This window comes from Eumetopias jubatus, unplaced genomic scaffold, assembly GCF_037043125.1.
Source record: "Eumetopias jubatus isolate StellerSeaLion01/CBP00866 unplaced genomic scaffold, mEumJub1_p1.0 scaffold_15, whole genome shotgun sequence".
Lineage (NCBI taxonomy): Eukaryota > Metazoa > Chordata > Mammalia > Carnivora > Otariidae > Eumetopias > Eumetopias jubatus.
The window spans coordinates 71,055,798-71,081,785 of record NW_028274821.1 but is presented as its reverse complement, the minus strand read 5'-3'; the positions used below and the strand labels follow the sequence as shown (position 1 = coordinate 71,081,785).

The 25,988-nt window shown below is 41.0% G+C and overlaps 2 protein-coding genes across 2 annotated transcripts in view; both read left to right on the top strand.

Moving 5' to 3' along the window:
• TMEM245 (transmembrane protein 245) overlaps positions 1-9,889 on the top strand; it is a 100,998-nt gene extending 91,109 nt beyond the window's left edge. Inside the window, exon 17 of the mRNA XM_028108739.2 lies at positions 4,975-9,889. Within this exon, the coding sequence (XP_027964540.1) occupies positions 4,975-5,020 (46 nt within the window). The 3' untranslated portion in view covers positions 5,021-9,889. The remainder of the gene's footprint in view (positions 1-4,974) is intronic.
• A 1,702-nt stretch (positions 9,890-11,591) lies between these two features.
• Positions 11,592-25,988, top strand: part of CTNNAL1 (catenin alpha like 1) — a 60,233-nt gene continuing 45,836 nt past the window's right edge. The window contains exon 1 of the mRNA XM_028108741.2: positions 11,592-11,714. Within this exon, the coding sequence (XP_027964542.1) occupies positions 11,592-11,714 (123 nt within the window). The remainder of the gene's footprint in view (positions 11,715-25,988) is intronic.

Here is a 25,988-nt window from a genome sequence, read left to right as displayed (position 1 = left end):
TTCACTCCTCCCCAAAATTGAGCAGCAATCTCTGAATATTAAAGGTCAGCAAAACCTGCAAAGAGCAGGTAGCAAAGTAGCCCAGCAACTCCTCCAGGAATGTTGTTCCCTGCATTAAGGTTTTCCCCTGCCCTCTGTCACATCTTGACAGTACCAAGAGCGACAACTGGAATGTGGTTCTTTAGGAACTCAGCTTGCTCTTTCACTAGGAGGAGTTATCAGGAGCTCACTTCTGTTTTTAAGAAGCATTCTTTTAACCAGACTTTGAATATCTTTTATAATTTAATACCCAAAGTTAAATCAAAAGTGAGTGTTCTGTTACAAAAGAAATTGTTTAGTAATTAACCTAGGGTTTCACACATCCAGCTTTATAGAGCAAGAAGTTTTTTTTTTTCTCTGTCTTTGCAAAATGAGATAGGAGGGTGTTCTCCAAAAAACCTCACCACTGCTACAGACCTTCAGAATTTCGGCTGGAGTGCACTCCCCGTTTAGCCAGTTTGGACTAATGAGGGAGAAGAGAGAGGGCTGAAGGTGGGAAGTTTAAGTTGGCCCATCAGACTTCATGCCTACTTTCTGTCTACATCTGCAGACTCTTCTCTCTCTCTCTCTCTGCTGCCTGCCTTGTGTTTTATTTTCTAGCCATTGAACTTGTTTTAGTTCTCTGAAGTCAATTGTCATCTTTGCACACGTTTTCCCTCTTTATAAAGAACACTGCACCGTTGCCAGGCAAGGCTGGTACTGTAGCCTGTCCTCAAAGGACCCTTCTTCCGAGAAGCATTGCCAGAACTCTCTGGGCTAGGTGAGATGTGGCTGCCGTGTGGTCCCTCGCACCACAGCATCTTCCACTTACCTATTGGAGCTTAATACACATTATAACTGTGTCGTTTTAATTAATCATCTTTCCCAGTAGTTGGTAAGCTTTCTGAAATTAGGAGCTGGGTCTCATCTGTTTACTACTCTTTTACCATTCCTAGCATGGTGTCCAGCACATAAAAAATGCTCAGTGAACATTTGATGAATTAATAGATTAGTGAAACCAGGAACAGTTCAGATAAAAAGATTTTTGCAATATCACCTTGAGGCTGATAAAAGAGAATGGGACATAATAAGCCCAGCCTTAGTGCTGTATTCCAGATTTGTCGGAAAGTAAGGGATGTATGTGCCTAATAGTGATGACATGTACTCTATCACAAGATTGTGCACCTGTGTGCAAGGTGAGGGTTTGGAAATACACACTCAGCTATGCCAAGCCAACTACATTAAATTAGTCAGGTAAAGCTTTTTATTTTTAAATGTCCAAAGTTTATTCTGTATCTTTAGGAGGCAAGGAGTCAACAGCTCTTGAGCTGTCAAATCAGAAAAAGTTTGCACATTTACATAAACGAATTTTTAAGAATCTTACCGAAAGCTTTTGGGGAGGAAAATTCATAATTCAAGGAGCTGGGATTGTAAATGAGAAATCACACTGCACATTCCCCATTGCCATTAAAGGAACTGTAAAATGTTAATGGCAGTCTCTGTTCCTCCAACCACATGTGGTCTGTTCTGCTTTTCTTGCTCTTAAATGAGAAATTCTACCACTGTAGTTCTTAGGATATAATAATCCATATAGTTTGGAAAAGAATACTGTATTTACTTATTTATTTTTAAAGAACACTGTATTTAGATGACTGAGGTAGGACATTTACCATTTCTAGACCTACTGTCAATGCAGTATTATCCCTTTGTTTCCTCCTATTCTAGAGAGGTCAGGATTTATGAACCCTGCTGATTTGTGAGCCCAGTGCTTCTCCATGAGGACAGAAATAAATTATTTCTGTATCACTAGTTTAGGGAGTTTGTTTTCCAGGAGATAGACATTTATTTAAGATCATTGTTACTTCTGGGGTGCCAGGGCTGCTCAGTTGGTTGAGCAGCTGACTCTTGATTTCAACCCAGCTCGGGTCATGATCTCGGGGTCCTGGGATTGAGCCCCGTGTGGGGCTCTGAGCTCAGGGGGGAGTCTGCTTCATCATTCTCTCCCTCTCCCTTGCACCACACCCTGTACACACAGTCACTCTCTCTAAAATAAGTAAGTGAAAATCTTAAAAAAAAAAAGATAAGTGTTACTTCTGTAGACTTCACACGCATGCACGCACACACGCACTCACACATACACCCTGCCATTGCCACTCTAAACATCTAGAGAAGACAGAATGTTGAGTTGGAAAATTGTTAGTAACTGTTTTCTTAGCTTCAGTTTGTTTTCCTTTTTTCTGGGTCCTTTTCTAGGCTTTCTTGGCCTGGGGGCAGAATTGAATAGTAGGTATGAATTTCAAGGTGACAGCTAAGCTTACTTGTCAACAGAAAGCAGTCACCAGGCCAACCACAGTCTTAATCTCATTTCATGCATCTTTGCCCTGAGGCAGAAATTTTCAATCATAATTTAGAGGAACTGAATAGAGATTCAAACTTGCAGATATCTTAGAAATGTGAAAAGATGTCAAAGAATGAATTTAGAAACCTATTGTGTATTGGGAAATGCTTTTTAATATTGGTAAATTTTTGGTTATTGGTTTTAAAGGTTTTCCAGGGCTCCCCACAGCTGGTAGCTAACTTTGCCTGTACACAAATGTAAGAACACAGATTTAGGTGAGAGTGTGAAAAATAGATACATAAATAGACAGACAGCTAGGGCAGTGGTTCTGGGTGGGAGTTGTGAGTTTTGCTCCCCTCAGGAGATACTTGGCAATGTCTAGGGACATTCTGATTGTCTCAACTCCAGCAGTTAGAGGCAGGGATACTGCTAAATATCTTATCATGCACAAAAATGTCGATGGTGCTGCTGTTGAGAAACCCTGATTTGATATACAGGTGGATAGTAACACATACAAAACCTGGGAGTATAGAAGTCTTTGTTTTGGGGGATTTCTTTCAGAATGTAAAATTACTTAAGGAAACAAAATTCATTCCAATTCTTTCTCCTATCGGCATATATTCAATATGGTGGGTTTGGCCATGTCACACGCATGCCCTTTCAAAGCCATAGCCGGGAAGCTTATACATTCTTCAGAGCTATTCCTTTGGATGTAGAGCTGTGCTGGTGGAGGCATGCGTCAGAGGTCCAGAGGCCAGGGCCCCGTGCCAGGGAGGCAGCCTTGAGATAAGGCAGTGTTCTTGAATGTAATCTCTTTTCTGTAACTTTCTGCCTGTGCCCTCTTGATTCTGAAGTACTTCTGACATTATGCTAAAGAGTTAGTCTTTCCTTTGCCTCTGTTCCACCCAGCTGGCCCCCCTCATAGTGTGACGCAAAAATTGAGAAGACAAAGGAATAAGGCAGAAAGGGGTGAGACAGGTGGTGTGAGTGCACAATTGCACCTGATGTACAGATTATTTGTTTATGATGTTTTAGATGATTTGTACTTAATGACAACTTTTTGTCACCTTTTGTATCTACAGCTGAGTTGTTTGCTGAATTTTTGGAGTACTTTCCTTCTATTCCACTTTAGGTCTGTTTGTAATAAAAAAGCTGAGTCATCTGTGTATAGTAGCCAACACGTGGTTATAGGTATGAAAATAAAATGGGCTTTATTTGACTGACAAAAAAAATTAAGAAGACACCATATAGTATAGTGATGGGGCTACAAGTTATAACTTGAAGATTTTAGAATTGTTTTGAAAAATGCAAACATTTCAAGCTTAACTTTTTCTGAGTTCCTAGTTGGTGATATTGCTGTAAAGGAGCAATGTAACTTCTGTCTGAAAGGGTAATATATGTGTGCTTTGTCTCTTTATCATTTAAGATAGATTTGACTGTATATAAATAGAAAAAAAGCCCCCAAAACTAAAGAGTTCACTATCAAGAGAACGCAAAATAACAGTGACTTAAATAAGCTAGAGGTTTATTTCTTGGGCAAAAGCAGCCAGAAGTAGGCAGTCTAGGGCTCATATGAGTGTTCCACAAACATTCATGCCCAGTCTCCCTACATCCTGTCCTGCCACCTTGGTATGAGGTCTTTTCAGCTAAGGTGGGATCTTGAGCTCATCAATAAACTCTGACCTGGCCACCACAGATACAGACCAGACTGGGTCACATCCTCCTAGCTCAGGCATGTAAATGATGTAGCGAAGGCGAGCTAGCTATTACAGTGCTAAGGTAGGCACCTCGGATGTGCAGCAGACAACTCCATCCAGACCAGGTACTACTTAGTCACATGGTCATACGTGGTTTCAAGGGAGTCTGGAGAGATTATCTTGGATGGGAGACAATGGACCCAGCCAAAAAAAAAAAAAAAAAAACATTCTTGTTACAAAGACTGAGCGCCAACTAGCTGACTTTGAAACAATACTTGGGGGTGCCTGAGTGGCTCAGTTAGTTGAGCAACTGCCTTTGGCTCAGGTCATGATCCTGGAGTCCCGGGATCGAGTCCCGCATCGGGCTCCCTGTTCAGCAGGGAGTCTGCTTCTCCCTCTGACCCTACCCCCCTCTCATGTTCTCTCTCTTTATCTCATTCTCTCTCTCAAATAAATAAATAAATAAATCTTTAAAAAAAAAAAGAAACAAACAATACTTGGTGAAAGTATTAGCGATACATAGTGACCATATAACCTTGTCAAGGCTCTCAGGTTATAAAAGTAAAATGTTGTTCTTTTTTTTTTTTTTAAAGATTTTATTTATTTATTTGAGAGAGAGAGAGAATGAGAGATAGAAAGCATGAGAGGGAAGAGGGTCAGAGGGAGAAGCAGACTCCCTGCTGAGCAGGAAGCCCGATGTGGGACTCGATCCCGGGACTCCAGGATCATGACCTGAGCCGAAGGCAGTCGCTTAACCAACTGAGCCACCCAGGCACCCAGTAAAATGTTGTTCTATGGCAATTAATTATTGGTTGGACACTGTTTTACTTTTCTTTTTTTAAAGTATTTCTTTGGCTTTATCCATACCCCCTCCTCTCTTTCCAAAAGCAGAACTAATCATTCTCTCTTTTCTCCTTACAGGACTTTCCATGATATTTCTGATGATCTGAAATCTTCAGTAGACTGACATGGTTTGCAACAGAGTGATTTCTGTAGGAGGTTCAGTCTTGATAGTGAGTTCAGCCCAGCTGTGGCCTTCTGTCCTTTCATCTGTGCCTAGCAAACAGAGCCCAGGAAAGAAGCAGAACCCTCCTGGCCTTCCATACAGAATGCCTGGACAAGAGAGAACTTGCTGTGGGTTGCTTTGCCTTTTAGAGCACAGCTGTAGAGCTCAGAACTGTGTGTGGTTTGCTCACTTACCTGTTGCTAAGATGGCTTGAAAAATTTCAGTTTATACACTGGTACCATGGCTTGAAATTTCCCACTTTTGGTTATCTATATTATTATAATATGTATTTATAGTTATTTTAAGAGTCCTGAACTACCTGCTGTTAAAAGTATTTGCCGTGTAATTTTCTCCTGGTTTAAGAGATCTGTTCTTAAACTTTTTTATGACCGTCACTTTTTAATGAAGAGGGTTTTTCACTTTTGAATATGTAGTTGTTTGAGCAGGAAAAGGAAGTCTTCTACCCTTCTACCTACTCCCCTCTGTAAGTGTAAGGCGGGGTGGCTTATTTCAAGGTCACCTAGGTGTGTGTTGCAACCACAGGAGACACTGAAAAACAAGCTCTTCCTCCCCTTTCTCCTCCCTCCCATCTGCCATTACACTATTGCCAAATTCTTAAAACTCAGTTGACCACTTTGAAGCAGAATACTTGCTAAGCTGCTGTTAATGGTACCAATATGACAGAATTCATGTTGTGGTTCAGTTTTTCTTTCCAAATGCTTTAAGTGAAAAATCTCAGGAGTAACAGTTCTCTGAGTTGTTAAATGAATCCCTGTTTCCTTATTTGGAATTCTGCCAATTAGTTACTTATTAGCAGTAGAATGTTACAGTTAGGTAGTATTTTTCCATCACTTAGCAGAGTGCGTTGCACATAAGACTCTAGATGAAGGCGTGTTGAATTAGGACTTTTTACGTCTTCCAGACATTGCAATAACCGGCATAGTGCTTTGCATTTTACAAAGTCATTTTGTGCATATTTTTTCACTACCACTTCCCGGCAGCTTTCATACAGCTTTATGGTATTTTATAACACTTTCATACAGATGGGAAAACTAAGGTTCAGAAAAGTTTAGTAAGATTTTTACCTCAAATCTTTCTGACTTCACAGTCTGCCAGCTCTGCTCTGCTGTAGCCTTTCTTCCAGTTCCTTATGCAGTTTTCCCAGTGCTTGTCCCGCAGTTAATGACAGGCTGGGACTAGAACCCAGCTCTTAGCTTGGTGTCCTTCCCACGGTAGAAAACAATCATCGGGCTCTTTCTCCATCCCCGGGGGAATATGGAGGAGAAAGCGTTCCTGAATATCAAAGACTCCCCTTTGGAAAACATTTAAAAGTAGAAATCCTTCTTTGTCTAAACCATTGTCTCACTGAGAAGCATAGTCAGTGATAATTAGCTTAAATTCATTCTGATATTAAGAAATTAACTCCCTTTAGGAAAGAGGCTGCTGTGAGGGTTTTGACTGTTTATACAGTGGACTGCATGCAGATCTCTTGTTTTTCCTGTCCTTCTACAATTATAATCTGATATTACACCAACTGTTCCATTTGGCTGCTAACCGACTCCCTTTTTTTCTTTAGTCAGTTGTTCAGTCATTCGTTCAGTAACACATTCATTGAGAGTTGTCCCTCTCTGGTTTCCATGCCAACCGCTGTACGGGTGCTGTAGGGGATAGCTCCAGGGAAGGCCTTCTCTCACCGTAAATCTTAGCCAGATCATGTGCTTGCTAAAATTATGAATTTTGCTGTAAAAGGGTTAAAAAAGAAATCAGGTTTGTTTTTGTTAATTGTATACTCTTAAGTTTATAGCTATAATTGGCACATATTTATAAGAGGCAAGTATTATACAGTTTAGTGTGCATAAACAAATTATGTTCCTCCAAAGTGTTTTTAGCTGAATAAAGTGATACTGCAAAAAACTAAACTCCAGCTAATGTATGGCTGTTGCCGGTCATAATTATTAGTAGAAATACCAGATTCTTTAGAAAAGAACTTGGAGCCCTAAGAGAATAGTTTGGAACTCCCAAAATGGGCAGTGATGTAATAGCACCTAAAAAATCAGTCCTACACATGGTCCTCATGAGGAGACCGGAACTGTGCTGGTGCTTCAGCAACCGCAGAAGGACTCCAAAGGCCAACCAGCTGGGGGAGGAGCCCTTGACCAGAGAAACCTATCCTCTCAGACAGTGAAGAGGCTTTACAGGATTTTCACAGGGCACAGAGCTCATGTGGTATGAAAAGCAAGGAGTCTCAAGCTCAGGTCTCAAAATGGCTTGCCCCCAGATTCTCAGGATTTGTCCCAGAAAGAGTACGTTTTCTAGGAACAGACAGTGCATGGATGAAGTAGCTTCAGTAAAAACGGATGCAGAAAGCGTATCACAAGTCTTACAGTTTTATAACTTTATAAAGATTAGTTTTAAGTTCACATTCACTATTTCAGTTGTAGACCGAATGGGGGAATGAGAAAAGATAAAAGTCTCCATACAGATGTGCTCCTCTCTCTTCCAAGAATAAGGTATAGCGTTTTTAGCATGAACACCTATATGTCCTATAAATCCTTCTTCAGTTCTAAAATTCCTGTCACATTCTGTGTTTCTGGAAGTGATCTGTCACACTGCCTGAGATACAAGTCTTATTTATGTTTAAACTTGTGAGGATTCCTACCACTCTCTTCCATTAGAGGTAAGTTAGTTGGTAGAATTTTCCTGTGACTTGTGAGACTGGTATAGATTGACTCTTGACAAAGAGGATTACCCAAGAAGTGTTCTGAAGGCCTGCTGTATTTAAACAAACTCAGAGCCTTTGGAAACAGCAGCTGTTTATTCCAGTTAAAGGGCTGCTAAAAGGCTTGCAGATGAGGCCCTCTGGCTAACCTTGGTCTTAAATACCCATTGTGACACTACTCATACCCCTAGTTCCCACACTGGTTGTATCTAGTGCTTCAGGATGTGTCACTACTGGGCAAGAAATACTCAGAAATTCAGGCCATGAAGGGTTAGATTAGAGCAAAAGAATTTTAGGTGAGCTATTCAGGGCTCTCAACCTCAGAGTTTGTAGGAAAAACCCCTTCAGAACTTCCCATACTCTAGTCCTGACTGGCAGTTTCCTGTAGGGGTCTTCTAAGACCCTTACAAGAGTATTATACTAGGCATTTCATATTGGAGATAGTCTCTGACATTATATTTCCAAGTGTTAATTCCAGCTGAGAGCAACTTTTTTTTTAATTAGTTTTTGTCCTTACACATTTGCCATCAAATATATTCATTTCATTAATTTATTAAGGACCTGCAAAAAATGTGCTACCTGAAACCACTGAGCAGTTATTTTTTTTTTTGATAGTTTAAAAATAATCAAGAGAATTGTAAATCAAGATGATCTGTCTACTAGCCATAGAAATTCTGTGCTAGAATGGGCCTTACATAATTAGGCGATCCTGTCGTTTTCTAGGGGAGAAAATAAATCCATAGGTTAAAGTGGCTTTTCTACCACACAGAGTCAGTTAGTAACAGAATTCTGAGTAGAATACAGGTTTTTTTTTTTTTTTCCTTAGCCCACTGTTCTGTGTCTCTTCCCTTTCCCTTAGAGTTGAGCAGCTTTCCTTATAGCAGTAGTTCCAAGAGATGTTATTAGATGTTATAAGAGACAAAAGTGGGCATGGGGGGAGGGGACTCCATGGTCAGTTAAAATTGAGGAATGCTGAGTTTGTTTTCTTTCTGTAGGACTTCTAAGAGTTTTTAGCGTGCTGTTATATATTGTGAACTTATGAGGGGACAGATTGTGTTTACTACACTTATTTGACCTTAAACTGCACTCCCCCCGCCCCCATCCTTTTTAGCAGAGCTTCTCCAAGGACTGCTGGTCCTTTGGGAAACATGGCTCTCGAGTAGGTTTACAGCTCTTTTAGGAGACATCCTTAATGGAAATTCTGAATGGTAAATCTATTACCATAGTACCACATAAACTATAATAAATCCCAAAGTTGAGTGAGATACCAGAAAGAGAACCTATTTGCCATTCAGAGCTATACGTCAAGTATAGAGATTTTTTTTCCACCTATGGTGTGTAAAATCAGTATTTGTGTTTAGTTTTGCAAGTTTTTCAAGGATCTAGTAATGTGCAAATACAGTGATGATATATTGATATTACATTTTTATATGCCTTTGTATGTCACTTTATAGTTTTCAGACTGCTTTCTTAACAACCCTATGAGATAGGCAGGCGTTAAGTATTATTGAATGAGGCACTGGAGGCTCAGAAAGGTTTTTTTGTGATTTTTCCCTTAAGTTATACCACAAAATGATGGAGCCAGAATTCAGTGGCAGAACTTCTGACTCCAAGTCCAGAGTTCTTTACTCCATACCTGGTTTCTTATTTTTCTTCTGGCTTTATCGCTTACAATGAAAGGTGTGGAAATGAATCTTAAAGTAACATCATTTTGGCTTATTACCAAATCCTATTTCCTTTTTATTGCAGTGACCCAGAAGGTGTAACTCTCATTATAGCTGTCCCCAAGAAATACCTTCTTCTGTCTTTTGCAGTGCCACTTGTTTGGGTGACTGGAGTATATTTCAAATACCATTTGATTCGGAAACCAAGCTTGGATATATAGTTGTAACTGCTTATGTGAGTTTTGGAAAAGATATCCTCTGCATTCTCAGGCAAAGTAGAGATGGTTTGAAAGCAAAGAAGTTTATTCAAATACAACAGTACATATTCTTTATTCTCACACAGATGCTACTTCTTAGCTTTAACTTGCTTTGACAAACTTCTAATGTAACCTCTTTGTAAATGTGAAATATTTATATTTTGAAATAAAATTACTAGTGTTGAATGAATCAGGTGGTAAACTTAGTCTCATTTCTGTGGAGAAATTTGATCTTCAGTGGGTTGAAACTTTCACGAATACATCCGTCTGTCTCCTAGGCCTTATATATTTTCCTTTGGCATCAATGCCTACACTGAATTTTTATGTAATATGGGCAGCTTACATAAGAGAAGAAGATATATCTGGAGAGGGAATGTGGGCACCTGAAAGAGGTGAAAGGGTCCAAGGCTGAGGCTAGAGCCCTCAGTGCACAGGGAAAGGTGGCCTTGTGGTAGACAAAGAATTGGTAAGGTGAGTGGCTGGGGAGTAAGAATCTGGGGAAGAGAAAGTTGGTTAAAGGAACCGCACATTTTGAACGAAGAAAAGAAGCCTACCTTATGGCTATCTTCAATAGCAAAGCTATATGTGCAGCCCTGGCAGACAGAGCTGAACCCCTAAGTGGGAGTACCGTGAAGCACATTTCAACAGTGCTTGGGAAAGAGCCTCTGACACCTGGAGTTGGTGGTGTTCAGCTCATCAATCTGACATGGAGGGAGAAATAATCCTGGCAAAAGTGAAAGGGTGGACTCGCCAGCCTCAGATTCTTTTCTATTCTGCTGGTTGCTTACTAGCAGATACGTTCACAAATATTTCTCCATGCTTCTCAGTCTATTGCTTAAGCCAAGGACCCCCTCACAGGGGTTTCTGAGAACCTTTTGGCTTTGCTCCTGGAACTCCTGGGGAAAGGGGTGGTCAGCTCTCCCTCCCATCTGATCAGTTTCGGGCTCCCTGATTCCTTTTAATGAGTTTAGTCAGAAATACACATTAACGATCTTTTCAGTCAATAAACAGCCTTTAGGAAACTGCTCTGTGCTAGACCCTAGGGGAAAAGTAATTCTCAAAAGTAGTTTTAGGCACGCCTGGGTGGCTCAGTGGGTTAGGAAGCTGACTCTTGATCTCAACTTGGGTCTTGATCTTAGGGTCATGAGTTCATGCCCCCTTGGGCTCCACGCTGGGTGTGGAGCCTACTTAAGAAAATAGTTTTAAAATGTAATAGTGTTGAACAGTAGGTGAAGCATTTCCATATGCTCTAATTTCCTTTTGAAGAGTAATTTTGAACACTAGCCTGAAAGATACCCAAATCATTGCCTCCTTGCCAAGTACTCAGGTGCTCCCTTAAGGCTGAATTATCAAATGTTTCATTCTCAATCCAGCCCAAATTGTGAGAATGAGAGGGTCAGAAGAGGAGCCAAGGGAAAGTGGGACCTTCCGGAAAGCTCCAGAAAGACGCTTTACTGGCAAAATTCCTGTCTCAGGGTAAAAGACCCTTCCTACAGACTTGACTGTGATTCTGCTCCACGAGTTAGCTCAGCTTCTAGAAATCCTCATGGGAATTCGGAGTTAAGACGAGTCACCTACCGGGAGGACGAAAAGCTTTGCTAGAGATAGTTGTCCTCTTTCTGGTGAGAGGCCACGTAGCCGTGGGAGGCCCGCAGGTGTCTGGTTTGATCCGTCCTGGCGGGGGCGAGTCAGAGCAGGACGGACCCCGCGGGGCTGCAGGGCAGACCCTAGACCCGAGCGCGTGGGGGCGTGGCTGCCCGGGGCGTGGCTCGGCTGGGGGCGGGGCCTCGGGCGGCGCGGTAGCATTGCCGCCGCCGCGGGCGTGCTGGCGGGCTGGCGGGCGGCGGGCCCGCAGTGGCGCGGCTTCCCGGCTGCGCGACGGGCCGAGGGCCATGGCCGCCTCTTCGGCCCCGGCCGGCGTTGGCGGCGCCGGCCCGTCGGGCTTCGCCTTCGACTCGGGTCTGGAGATCAAAACTCGTTCGGTGGAGCAGACCCTGCTCCCGCTGGTTTCTCAGGTAAAGTGGCGCCCGGCGCGGCCCCTCGTCTCCCTCCGGCCGCGGCCCGCGATGGCGGCGGCCGCTCGCACGGCCCGGGGCCGGGTCGGGCCCGGCGGGAGGCAGCCCCTGCCCCACATTCCGCAGCAGGACTGCGGCGTCGGGTCGGGCCGCCTGTCTGAGGCTGGGGGACCGGCCTCGGCTGCGGCTGCGGCTGCGGCGTTTGATCTGGACCATCCGAAATCCTGCGGCGAGGCCGAGTGGGCTGCGCGGCGGGGGAGGCAGGGGGCGGGGAGCCCAGTGCGGACCCGAGAGCCCGGCAGGCAGGTGCGCCACCCGGCCTGCCCCGCGCGACCCGCCTCGGGCTGTGGCTCCGGCGGCCCCCGGCCCAGCGAGGGGCCCCGCGCGGGCTCCCCCGAGGCAGAGAGGACCCTGCGGGGGCCCACACGTTTGCATCCCCAGTCCACACCCCGACTGCTGGGCACTCCGGCCGAGGCATTCCTGCCGGCCTCCGAGTCCAGCGTGCTTTCCCCGAGGCCTTTGTCCCTGTCCCCTGCGCGTGTCGGCTCGCTGGGCTCCCATTCCCCCCCCTCCTCCCAGGCCACCCTGCCTGCCCCTGCCCCTTAACCTGCCGCTCACTTCAGGCGGCTTTGTCTGGCTTCGGAAGAGTGCCGCGAAGCACTGTCTGTCTGATAGTTAATCCGGATACACATCTTTTTGCCAAATCCCGTCTGGGATGTATGCTTTATTGTATTTGTTGGTCGTAAAAGAAGTCTGGAATCAGCTAATTGACGCGCTGAGTTTTAGAGAAGTTTTTGTTACTGTGAGCCGAGTTATACGCAGCCTGAGGGCTAGAATTCCTCACCTCGATCTGTTGTAATGTGCCAAGCACTGTGGGGAGTGAAGAATTCTGTGCCTTCAGGAGCGCGTTGGCGATGTGTGACTCACAACTAGATTGTAATGTCTTGGTGACTCACGCTAGTATTGCCAAGACTTTAGAGGTAGAAGGAATCTTAAAGTTTATCTGACTCTAAATTAAAAAATTATTTCTTACAGCATCCTTACACCTGGTCACCAGTCTCCTGCTTAAACATGTTCAGTGATGGGGAGCCTGTAGCTCTTCCATAGAATTTTAAATGCTGTCTCTTCTCCATCCCAGCCCTGCAAATATTTGAAAATAGCAGTCACACATGTCCCTAGATTCCTGTTATGCTGATTAAATAAACAGTTTTTTTTTTTTTTTAACCTGTGGTCACTTTAGCTTGGCTAACAGAACAGTGAATGAATACACCTGACACACCTCCCCCCCATTCCCTTCCATGTCTGAGGGAGGCACTGACCAGAGAGGAGTGCTAGGATCTGTTAATAATGTCTGCCACCGGGCGCCTGGGTGGCTCAGTTGGTTAAGCAACTGCTTTCGGCTCAGGTCATGATCCTGGAGTCCTGGGATCGAGTCCCGCATCGGGCTCCCTGCTCAGCAGGGAGTCTGCTTCTCCCTCTGACCCTCTTCCCTCTTGTGCTCTCTATCTCTCATTCTCTCTCTCTCAAATAAATAAATAAAATCTTTAAAAAAAAAAATGTCTGCCACCACTACCACCAATACGACCACAACCCAAAATGAGAAATACTGGAGTAGTTTTAAGAGTGATAAGAGAGTGGTGGAGTTCAACCTGACAGTATTTTATCCATTTATTTAACAATATGTGTGTTGCTTACTATATGTTAGGTCATGGTTTAAGCACTTTATAAATATTAACTGCTTTAATTCTCATAACAATCTTATGAGGTAGATATGTGTTTATTCTCATTCTGTGGAAGAGGAAACTGAGGAATAGTGAGGTTAAGTAACTTATCCTGGGGCTTTGAACTGTAAATGCCAAATTGGCATTTGAACCCAGGCATTCTGGTTCTAGATTCTGTGCTTAGTTACACCATATGCTGTTTCTCTCTAGAGATTAGAAGCAGTGATGAGGTCAGCTAGTGGTAGGTACAGAGAAGGGAGTCCAAAGTGGAAAAACAAGGTGGAAAGTAGTTGTAATCTGGAGAAATGGTAACTTTTCACAGTATCACTGCTAAAAATGTATCAGTCCTACAGCTCTGCATTGTTTAATTCTGGGATAAAAGAGGCTGGAGTGGAGGAGGAAATGTGTGAATCTGTGAAGTCCTGTGAATTGCTGCTTAGAGTTAACTAGAGGTCAGTGCTAAAGGGGGGGAAATGCCAGTTTTTTTTTTTTTCCTTATTAAAGATTCATTCAGGGTCATAGCTGAGGTTCTGCATCCCACATGTTATGTATCCACAGCTATATCTTTAGCACAGTACCATAACTGACATTCCTAATATTGACTGTACTCAACAAGTAACAGTTGACTTTGCTTAAAATCAAGAAATGAATAAAATGTGGCCAGAACCCTGTTAACAAAGCAGGAAAGTGTGGAGTACAATTTAAAGTGATTTTTAAGTTTCAGTGACTATTAGCTGATTAAAACTTCACCTTTCTAGAAAATTCATGTCCAGAAGTCTCATTTTTTAAGGACGCTGCATTATTATCCAACTCATGTTTCACCATTTTATCCACAAGAATATTTTAAGTGATCATGTATTGTGTACTTACTAGCTGCTTCTTGAGGAACTTGTAGTCAAGTTGGGAGACAGGACATAGAAAAATTAACACATGCCAAGTGTCAAAGGAATAACATCAATAGTAAATGCTCTAAGAGCTCAGAGAAGGCATGGATGAGTCAGGAACGATGCCATAAAGGAGACAGGGTCTTGAAGTGAGCAAGTAAGACTAGCGTCATAAAATTTATTGAGTTTTTAGCAGAAATCATCTAACCTCTTCTGACTCTACAAGTAAAAAGTTCTGGGTTACTGGCCTTATTCTAAGAATGCATGGTTGAGTTAGTATTAGGCAAATGTGTATTGTTTTCTGCATTCACATATTAGAAAAGATACATGTTCTTCTCAGTAGGTGCAGAAGAAGCATTCAATTAAGTCCAAATTATAACCATGATAAAAACACTTAGCAAACTAGTAATAAAAGAAAACTCCTTAACCTGATAAAGCGTATCTGCAGAAAACCTACAGTTAACATCATAGCAACAAGTCAGATTTAAAACAAACATTTCCTGGTGCGCCTGGGTGGCTCAGTCTGTTAGGCGTCTAACTCTTGATTTTTGGCTCAAGTCATGGTCTTGGGGTCTTGGGATCAAGCCCCAAGTCGGGCTCCATGTGCATCAGGGAGTCTGCTTGAACTTCACTCTCTCCCTCTCACTCTGCCCCTCTACCCCGTGCTCTTTTGTGCTCTTGCTCTCAAATAAATAAATCTTAACAAAACAAAACAAAATATTTCCTTTAAAACCAGAAACAAGAGGAGGGATATGTGCTTTTGCAGCTTTTACTCAACACTGAACTGGAAATCCTAACCAGTGCAATGAGACAAGAAGTGAAAGGTGTCAAGAGAGAAGGAAAAACTCAAAACTTTCGAGAGTCTACAGATAAATCATAAAAACTAGGTTTAGTAAGCTCACTGAATGTAGGATACTAAAGTCAACTGCATTTTTCTACATTAAAAAAACAAAAACAAAAAGTAATTCTAAAAAAAATACCAGTTAGAATAAAAATTACAGCAGAAAATGAGGTTCTTAAGAGTATATGCATATAGCAAAAGCGATGCCAAACTTTGTGAAAAGAATTTTTTAAAATCTTTATGTTTTTTAAAGATTTTCTTTTTAGGTAATCTCTAACCCTACGTGGGGCTCAAACTCACAACCCCGAGTCAAGAGTCATATGCTCCACACACTGAGCCAGGTAGGCACCCCAAGAATTTTAAAAATTTATTGAAAGCCAAAGTAGATCTAGATAAATGGAGTGAAGTACTGTGTTCATGACTAGATTGACTCAATGTTATAGACACATAAATTTAATACAATTCCAGTGAAAACTTCAACAGGATTTTTGAGTAGAATTTGATAAAAAGTAATTATAATTTCGTATAATTATATGAAAGAGCAAAGGGCCAAGGATAGCCAGAAGAGAAACAAAGTGGGAAGATTTCAAGGCATTATAAAGCTATCATAATTAAGGCAATAGTCCAGTGAAAGGGAACAGAGACCTAGAAACAGGTCCACACATACGTGGAAACTTGATAAATCACAGAATTGGCACTGCTGTTTAGTGGGGAAAGGAAAAACTTAAAAAATGGGGCTATAGGGCTAAAACAATTGTTATCTAATAGTAACATATGAAATTGGATCCTTGTCTCACACGATATACCAAAATCAATTCCAGATAGATTAAGGACATTGATATGAAAGTGAAAACGTGTGACACTTTTAGGGAAAAAAAAAACAAAAAACTGGGCAATATCTTCACTACCTCATGGTGGGAAGTGATTTTTTAATATACCAGAAGTAAAAATTCTGAACAAAGATTGATAAATTTGATTCCATTAGAATGAAGAATATCTTTTTACCAAAATTGAAAGGATAAGCCATAAAGTGGGAGAATATGATTGCAACACAAATCACCAATAAATGATTGGTAGTACCCAGAATAAATAAAGGACTGCAATGAATTGAAAATAAAAAGATTACCTATTAAAGATTGGTAAAAATAGTCATCTCATGTAATAGGAAACAGATGGCTAAAAGAAATGTAAAAGATATTCAATTTTATGAGAAATTAGTGGAGTACAAATTAAAACCGCAATGAGAACAAGTATTGGTGAGAAATGTGGAGCCAATGGGAATGTCAAGAGTAAACCACTTTGGAAAACAGTTTGATATAATCTAAAGTTGAAGGTGGGTATTACCTATGGACCAGCAATTCTACTCCAAAATCCATATCCTCTAGAGAAAGTCCTGCATGTGTATTAGAGACATGGATTGAAATGTTGATTTTTTTTTTTTTTACTTCTAATGGCCCCAAACTGGAAACTACCTAAATCTACCTAAATGTCTTTTAGCAGTAGGATGTTTAAATAAATTGTGTTATGTTCATACAGTGAGATACTGTGCAGCAGCGAAATAATTGAACTATAGTTGTAATTATCAGTATGGATGAATCTTAAAAACATAATGTTGAGTGAAAAAAAAAGGCTCAAAAGCAGGCAAAATGAAACCATGTATCATTTAGGGACACATCATCTGTGCAGTAATAATAAGGAATAATAATAAGGAAGTGATGAGCACAAAATCAGTACAGTGGTTTCTTCTGGGGAGAGGGAGGTGGGTGATGTGGAAAAGGTAGGGGCTCACAAGGCGTGTGAGTTGTCAGAGGTACTGGTAATGTTCTCTTAAGGTTGTTGCTGGGTGCATATGTCTTCCATTTCTTTATACTGTGCATATATATGTTATATATACTCATTTGTTTTATATTTTTTTTAATTCAGACAGTTGTTTAAAATGCCCTGGATTAGATCCCAAACACATCTTCTGCACCTTCCTTAATAATCATTTTGTTTTTGGGGCACCTGGGTAGCTCAGTCGGTTAAGCATCTGTCCTCTGCTCAGGTCATGATACCAGGGTCCTGGGATTGAACCCCCACATCGGGCTCCCTGCTCAGTGAGGAGTCTCCTTCTCCCTCTGCCACTCCCCTGTTTGTGCTGTCTCTCTGAAAAAAAAAAAAAAATATATATATATATATATAAAAGCCCATCTTTAAAAAATAATAATCATTTTATTCTTCCTGTCAAAACGCCTACTCCCAGTCTTAAAATGTTTCTATCCAAGGAAGGGAAGAGGGATGTCTGCCACGTACCCCACCCTAGTGTGGAATGTTATTCTACCACCCACTAGTCGTTTCCTGTCTGTGATAGATTTACTTCATTCACTGTTGTACAGACCCCTCACATTTCTAAGGTAGCTCACCTTGTCTGTTTCTCTCTGTATTGTCCTGTAGGCTTTTCAGGATCCTTGTCTCATTAACTGAAGATGAATAGAGAGTGTATGGGGCCCTCTTTGCTGATTTGTGTATATGAATATATGTGTTTTTTTACTTGCGAACATAAAACACATAAAATAAGTGCAAGTGCCCTTTTTTTCTGATTCTTTTAAAACACGTCCCATAATTTGGTGTGTTTTCTTCCATACTGGTTTCTATAGCTGATTAGCTTTTTTTTTTTTTTTAAATAGCTCCATGCCCAATGTGGGGCTTGAACTCACGACCCTGACAGGATCAAGAGCCACATGCTTTACCGACTGAGCCAGCCAGTCACCTCTAATTTTTATATCTAATTATTTTGAGAACTCACTAATGAGTTTAAGCCCATAGACAAATTTCTCTGTACTAGGCTGGCTCCCTTAATTTTTTATTAAGCCATTGTTCATTTATCTGGGCTACTACCATTTTTTTTTTCTTCCTGCTTTTCACTTGCTTTCTTGCTTCTCCACAAAATAAGTAAGTAAACTAAGAAAATCCATTTCAATGAAGAGATTACTGTGAGCTATTCTAGAAAATAAAAATAACATCACAAACATGAGGAAAGAAGATTCTGGAAATGTAAACTGTAATATCTAACAATTATGTAATGTTTACTATATACCAGACCCATTCTGAATACTTTATTTAATTTACTAATGTATTCCCCACAATGACCCTGTGAAATGGGTACTATTATTATTCGTGCTTTTACAAATGAGAACATGGAGTTACAGAAAGGTTAGATGACTTGCCACACTGTCACATGACAGAGCCAGAATTCAAACCCAGGCAAAATAAGCCAGAGTTCATTCTCTTAACAGCTAAGATAAACTTTTTTGGAGATTGTTACTTCTTGATACCCTTTGTTAGAAGGTATCAGATAAGCCCTACTTTTTACTAGAAGGTATCAAATGAGGTATCAAATAAGCCCTAGATCTTATTCTTTTATTCCATAGCAGAATTCTTCAATGTATCAGATGCTCTTTCTTCCCCATGGGATGCCTTTCTGCCCTCCTTTCTCCAGTTCATTCAGGCATACTCTAGACTCAGGTCAGGGCGTCTTCAGGTTGTGTCTCCCAATTTAGTATGCCCCCTATTTTTGTGGAATAATAGCTAAGTTTTATTTGGCACATAAAATTTACAAGGCACTCTCATCAACTGTCTTTTCCCTGATCTTTAGCATAATCCTGGGAGGAAAGAAGCGTGTAGTACTAACAGGTAGGCAACTTACTCCCTTTGTGACCTTGGGCAAATTCTTTACCTCTTCCAAGTTCAGGTCTTTATCTGTAGATGAGGGTATGATAGTATCTGCCTCATAGAGATGTAAGCATTAAGTGAATTAATTTGCATAAAATACATGGGTTAGTGCCTGAGTGTTAAATGCTATTTAGTCTTATTTTTCACATGAAGTTTGATCTCAATTTTATAAAACTGTGTATTTAGGTATGTATAAAACACGATTGAGAAAAATTATGGCAAAATCCTCATGGGGTTGTGTGATGATGAATAATTTTTATTTCTTTAGTCTTTCCTATATCTCCTTTTTTTTTTAAAGATTTTATTTATTTATTTGACAGAGAGAGTGAGAGAACACAAGCAAGGGGAGCAGCAGAGGGAGAGGGAAAAGCAGGCTCCCCACTGAGCAGGGAGCCCAAGGTTTTGCTCAATCCCAGGCCCCTGAGCCGAAGGCAGATGATTGACTGAGCCACCCAGGCACCCCATTTCCCATTTTTTAAAAATAATCGACATATATAACTTTTTGAGCCTCCCTTTTAAAAAAAAGTTTGAGAATAAGGATATAAATCGACCTTTTAATAAGGAATTTTATAAATTGATTTGACTCCTGTATATGTCAGTTTCAAATGTATACCTGTATTTGGATTAAACATTTTCTAGGCTGCTTCGAGTAAAAGGAAGACAGCCACACCTAATTATGCACTAGGGAGGATGCCTGTAATGAAAGTGTTTCAGAACTGAACAATAGTTGGCATTTTAGTCTAATTGCTGATCTTTTCTATATAATTGAAAATTTATAGCTTTTGGTAATAAACACAATTTAAACTCCTTTTCACTCTAGAGTTTCTTCCAAGTTAATTGTTTGTAATAGTCAATGGTGATTAAGTTTTCTGTTCTCCAGGTGGTACAAAGAGTTCCTTAGGGTCTATCTGGTGTGGGGAAGGATCAAAGACTCCTAAGGACGACACACACACACACACACACACATACACACAGAATAAGTGGATTCAGTAAAGTTGCCAGATAAAAAATCAACATACAGTAATCAGTTGTGTTTCTATACACTGACAACAAAATATTTGAAAAAGAAATAAAACAATCTCACCATAGCAGCAAAAAGAATACTTAAAAAATATATTTAATCAAGGAGTTGAAAGATCTGTACACTGGAAACTGTAAGACTTTGATAAAAGAAATTGAAAAAGACACAAGTAAGTGGAAAGATAGTCCATGTTCATGGATCTGAAGGATTAATATTAAAATGTCCATAATACCTAAAGCCATCTAGAGATTCAGTGCAATCCCCTATCATAATTCCAAAGGTATTTTTTTTCCCTACAGGAATAGAAAAACAATCCTAAAATTTGTACAGAAGCACAAAAGACTCCAGCTAGCTAAAATAGTCTTGGGAAAGGAGAACAAAGCTAGAGGCAATACACTTCCTGACTTCAAATCATACTACAAAGCTGTAGTAATTAAATAGTATGGCACCAACATAAAAACAGACATGTAGTCCAATGAAACAGAATCAAGAGGCCAGCAATAAATCCATACATATATGGTAAACTAATATTTGACAAGGGAGCCAAGAATAACCAATGGGGAAAGGATAGTTTCTTCAATAAGTGGTGTTGGAAAAACTGAATCATCGCATGCAAAAGAATGAAATTGGACCCTATCCAGTAAATGGACCAATGTCTTAAATGTAAGACTTGAAACTGTAGAACTCCTAGAAGAAAAGAGGGAAAAATCTCCTTGACATTGGTCTTGGCAGTGATTTTTGGACATGACACCAAGAATACAAGTAACAAAAGCAAAAATAAGCAAGTGGGACTACATCGGACTAAAAATCATCTGCAAGGAAAAGAAGCAATCAATAAAGTGAAAAGACAGCCTACAGAGTGGAATAAAATATTTGCAAACCATCTATCTGATAAGAGGTTAGCATTTAAAATATATATACGCTCATACCACTCCATAGCAAGAAAAAAATCTGACTTAAAAATGGGCAGAGGAGGGGCACCTGGCTGGCTCAGTCGTTAAGCCGCCTGCCTTCGGCTCAGGTCATGATCCCCAGGTCCTGGGAGGGAGCCCCACATCGGGCTCCCTGCTTAGTGGGGAGCCTGCTTCTCCCTCTCCCACTCCCCCTGCTTGTGTTCCCTCTCTCGCTGTCTCTCTCTCTCTGTCAAATAAATAAAATCTTAAAAAAAAAAGGGGGCAGAGGAACTGAGCATTTGTTTGTTTATTGCAGAACTGCTTTTAATAACAAAAACTGGAAACAACCAAAATGCCTATTAGTAGGGGAGTGAATCAATAAATTGTGACTGATTCGTATAAAATAAATACATCAGATCTACATATATCAATGTAGATCTCAAATTTATAAAATTTAACAACAACAAAAGCAAATCCAGAAAGATATAGTATAATACTATTTATCTGATACATATTGGAGTCACTTCAAACCCTGCCTCGGGAGAGTGTGAAGGGAATGAAAGGTAGTTCAGTTTTATCTGTACATTTTAAAAACTAAAGCAAAACTAATAAAATCTCAACATTTTTAAAAAAGATTTATTAGAGTGGGAGCGGGGTGGGGGAGGGGCAGAGGGAGAGGGAGAGAGAGTCTTAAGCAGACTCTGTGCTGCCTAACACAGGGCTTGATCTCATGACCCTGAGATCACGACCTGAGCCCAAACCAGGAGTCAGATGCTCCACCGACTGTGCCACCCAGGCACCCCTGAACAGACATTTTTTGAAAGAAGACACACAAATGGCCAATAGGTTTATGAGAATATGCTCAGCATCACTAATCATCAAGGAAACTAGGTCAAAACCACAATGAGATATCACCTCACACCTCTTAGAATTGGATGTTATCAAAAAGACAAGGGCGCCTGGGTGGCTCAGTTGGTGGGGCGACTGCCTTCAACTCGGGTCATGGTCCTGGAGTCCCGGGATCGAGTCCCGCATCGGGTTCCCCGCTCAGCGGGGAGTCTGGTTCTCCCTCTGACCCTCTTCCCTCTCGTGCTCTCTATCTCTCATTCTCTCTCTCACAAATAAATAAATAAAATCTTAAAAAAAAAAAAGACAAGAAAACAAGTGTTGGTGAGGATGTGGAGAAAAGGGAAGCCTTGTGCACTGTTAGAGGGAATGTAAATTGGTTCAGACACTATGGAAAACAGCATGAAGGTTCCATAAAAAATTAAAAATAGGGCTATCATATGACTCAACAATCCCACTTTTGGGTATATATCCTAAGGAAATGAAATCAGGATCTTGAAGAGATATTTTCACTCCCATGTTAATTGCAGTATTATTCACAATAGCTGAGATTTGGAAACAACCTCAGTGTCCTTCTATTGATAAATAGATGGAGAAGATGTGGTATAAATATACAATGGAACATTATTCAGTCATGAGAAAGAAGGAAATCTTGCCATTTGCTACAACATAGATGGACCTTGAAAGGCATTATGCTAAATCAGACAGAGAAGGTAAATACCAAATGATCTCACTTACATGTGGAATTTACAAAGGTCAAACCTACAGAAACAGTCCAATGGTGGTTGTGAGGGGCTACGTGGTGGGGAAAATAGGGAGATGCTGGTCAAAGGGTGCAAATTTCCAGTTATAAGCTGAATAAGTTCTAGGGATCTGATGTACAGCATGGTGACTATAGTTAACAACTTGGTATTATATACTTAAAAGTTGTCAAAAGAGTAGATCTTAAATGTTCTTACCACCACCACCAAAAAAAAAAAAAATTATGTGAGGTCATAAAGGTGTTAAGTAACTATTGTAGTTTGTGGAATCATATGCAATGTATATGTGCATCAAATCATCACGTTGTACACCTTAAACTTACACAATGTTTTATGTAAGTTATATATCAGTAAAAATAAAGTATGTTCTCAGAGTGAAATTGTCTGACTGTGAATCTTGGCTTTACCTTTTAATAGCTGTGAGACCTTAAATAAGCATCTTTTAATGTCAGTTGCCTTCTCTGTAAAAAGGGGATAAAGTAGTACCTACATGCTAAGATTATTATGAAGATTAAATTAGATTATTTGTGCAAAAACACCTTTTTTGTGCCTGCCACATAGAGATGTTAGTGTTACGCCAATGCACTCTGTTTCTTCTACCACACGTTTAGGGGTCATCTTTGACAACACCAGTCTAATCCATCAAACAATCCAGTTTATCCATTTTCCTCCATCTTGACTATTGCTGCCTTATTTCAAGCCGGCATTTTTAAAAAAGATTTTATTGATTTACTGATTTGAGAGAGAGAGAGAACGTGAGAGTATGAGCAGGAGGGAGAGAATCTCAAGCCAACTGCACACTGAGCATGGAGTCCAACGCAGGGCCCGATCTCACAACCCTGAGATCATGAACTGAGCCAAAACCAAGAGTCGGATGCTTAACCAACTGAGCCATCCATGTACTCCACGCTGACATCATCTTTTACCTGGACTATGGCAATGGTTTCCTAACTGGTCTCCCTCCTTCTACTTTTGCCACTTTATCAATCCACTCTTCCCCCCAGAAGGGAGTATTCTTAAAAAAACAAAACAAAACAAAACAAACATACATTTGAGATTGTATTAGTTATTTACTGCTGCAAAATAAGTTACCTCATGCTTAATGGTTTAAAAACAGCAAACAGTATCTTAGATTCTGTGTTTCGGGAATTTGTGAGTGGCTTATCTGCCTGGTTTTAGACTACTCACATGTCTGTAAGCAGTAGACCTCAGACTCTTGCTCGCTGTTGGTCAGAGGCCTCCCTCAGTTCTTTGTCATGTCAGACTGCATCCGGCTGGTCAGGTGACTTCATGACATGGTAATTGGCTTCCCCTAGAGTGAATAATCTCAGAGAGAGAAAGATTGAAACCAGAGTGTCTTTATGACCTGCCCATAAATGTAGCATACCATCACTTCTGCTTTATTAGAAGTGATTCACTAAGTTCAGCCCACACTCAAGGACAGGGGAACGAGGCTCCACCTCTTGAAGGAGGAATAGCAAAGAATTTGTGGACATATTTTAAAATCACCACACTCCACCCTCTGGCCACAGATCGTTTACTTTCTTCCCATTTGCAAACAACCTCCACCCCAGTCCTCCTAAAAGTCTCATCCCTCTATGGCATCAGCTGGAAATTCAAGATTTTGGCATCTAATTCTGATTCAGATGAGGCTTTTTGAATGTGTAGTTCCTTAGATGTAGCTCCTCGAGTGTAGTTCCATTTGATCTGAAAACTTGTGAACTCTAGCGACAAATTATCTGTTCCCAAACACAAAACTTACAGTGGTAGGACAGGCAGAGAATAATCATTATGGACATTTTTGTTAAAACAACATCCCCTCAAAACAAAACAAACAGGAGAATAGGCATAGCATAACTGCCATATACTTGTGTTTGAAAATGGGAAACGGTAAGAATAGGAATCACTGGCTCACAGTATTCTGAAACCTACCCAGACACATGTTAGCAGTACCTTGACAAAGACCTGAGCTGTGGGAATGATTCTTCATGGCTCTTAGCACTGCCCTCGGAGCCCTCCTCACTCATGAGAGGTAGCCCATGTTTGTAGCTGCATAGTTTCTCAGCCCGCTCCCTGCCTGTGGAAGCTTGGGGATTCAGAAGCCTCTCTTCATTTTGTACTGATCTATCTCCTTCAGTCCAAGCTGGTGGCATTCCTCCCGACATAATTAGCTTTAAAATTTTGTGGGTCTCCTGTGAATCTTATTGGGCTCACTCAATTAGGCAAACCATACCCACACGTCTCTTTATGATAAGCCCTGCTCTAACTTGGGCTTTTGCTGGGGCTCCTGAGGACAATACCTCTAAAACTTCTCAGGAGACCTGTTGTTTAAGTGAATGGATCTCTGGAACACCACCTTGAACACCATCTCTGAACACCACCTGAGATCTTTACAAGATTTTATAGTCACACTCTTAGCTTCATCTTTAGACCTTGCTTTCCTGACAGTGCCCTAGATTTTGTTTTTGCTTGGAAGCCATTCTTAATCTTAGCATCATTTGCCTTCTGGAGAAGCAAGGAATTTTCAAACGCAGTAGGGCCTGGCTTCTTTTTATTTAACAGTGTCTCCTTTAGCTTCTGTCTCACTTCTTATATTTTACATTTTAAACAAGAAACCAAGTGGCATCTTCAAAATCTGTCTTGAGATCTTAGCTAGATCACCCAGTTCATTAGGTATATTCTGTAATTTACACATTCCTGGGGTGATTTTCTGCCATTACATAATAAAGATCCTCTTTTCTCCAGTTTCCAATAAGATTTTTCTCATTTCCCTTTAAGCCTTCACCCATAGCTTCTCAGTGGTCACCATACTTCTATAAAGTTCATTCAGCACTCTCTGGCTTTTACTAACTCCTCAAAGTCCATTCATGAGCTTCCAAGGCCTGATGTCGAAGCCACTCCCACATTTTGGGTTTTGTTACAGCATTGCTCCAGTTGCAGATACTAAAACATGTATTTGTTATCCATTAATACATAACAAATTACCCCAAATTTAGTGCCTTAATACAATAAATATTTATCATCTCATAGTTTCTGTGGGTCAAGAATTCTGGGATGGTTTACCTGGTAGTTTTGGATTAAGGTCTTTTGTGAGACGGAAATCAAGATGTTGGCTGGACCCACGGTAATCTGAAGGCTTGACTGAGGCTGGAGAATTTGTTCCCATGTTCACCCTTGCTGTAGGCAGGAGGCTTCAGTTCTTCATTACCTTTTGGCCAGAGGCCTCAGTTTCTTCCCCTGTGGGTCTCTCCATAGAGTTGCATGAGTATCCTCTAAGATATGGTAGCTGGTTTTCTCCCACAGTGATTGATCTGAGATTGAAGAGTGGGGGAGATGGAAGTTACAATGTGTTTTATTACCTACTCTCAGAAGTATGCCATTGCTTCCACGTTATTCATTAGAAGTGAGTCACTAAGGGGCGCCTGGGTGGCTCAGTTGGTTAAGCGACTGCCTTCGGCTCAGGTCATGATCCTGGAGTTCCGGGATCGACTCCCACATCGGGCTCCCTGCTCAGCAGGGAGTCTGCTTCTCCCTCTGACCCTCTTCCCTCTCGTGTTCTCTATCTCTCATTCTCTCTCTCTCAAATAAATAAATAA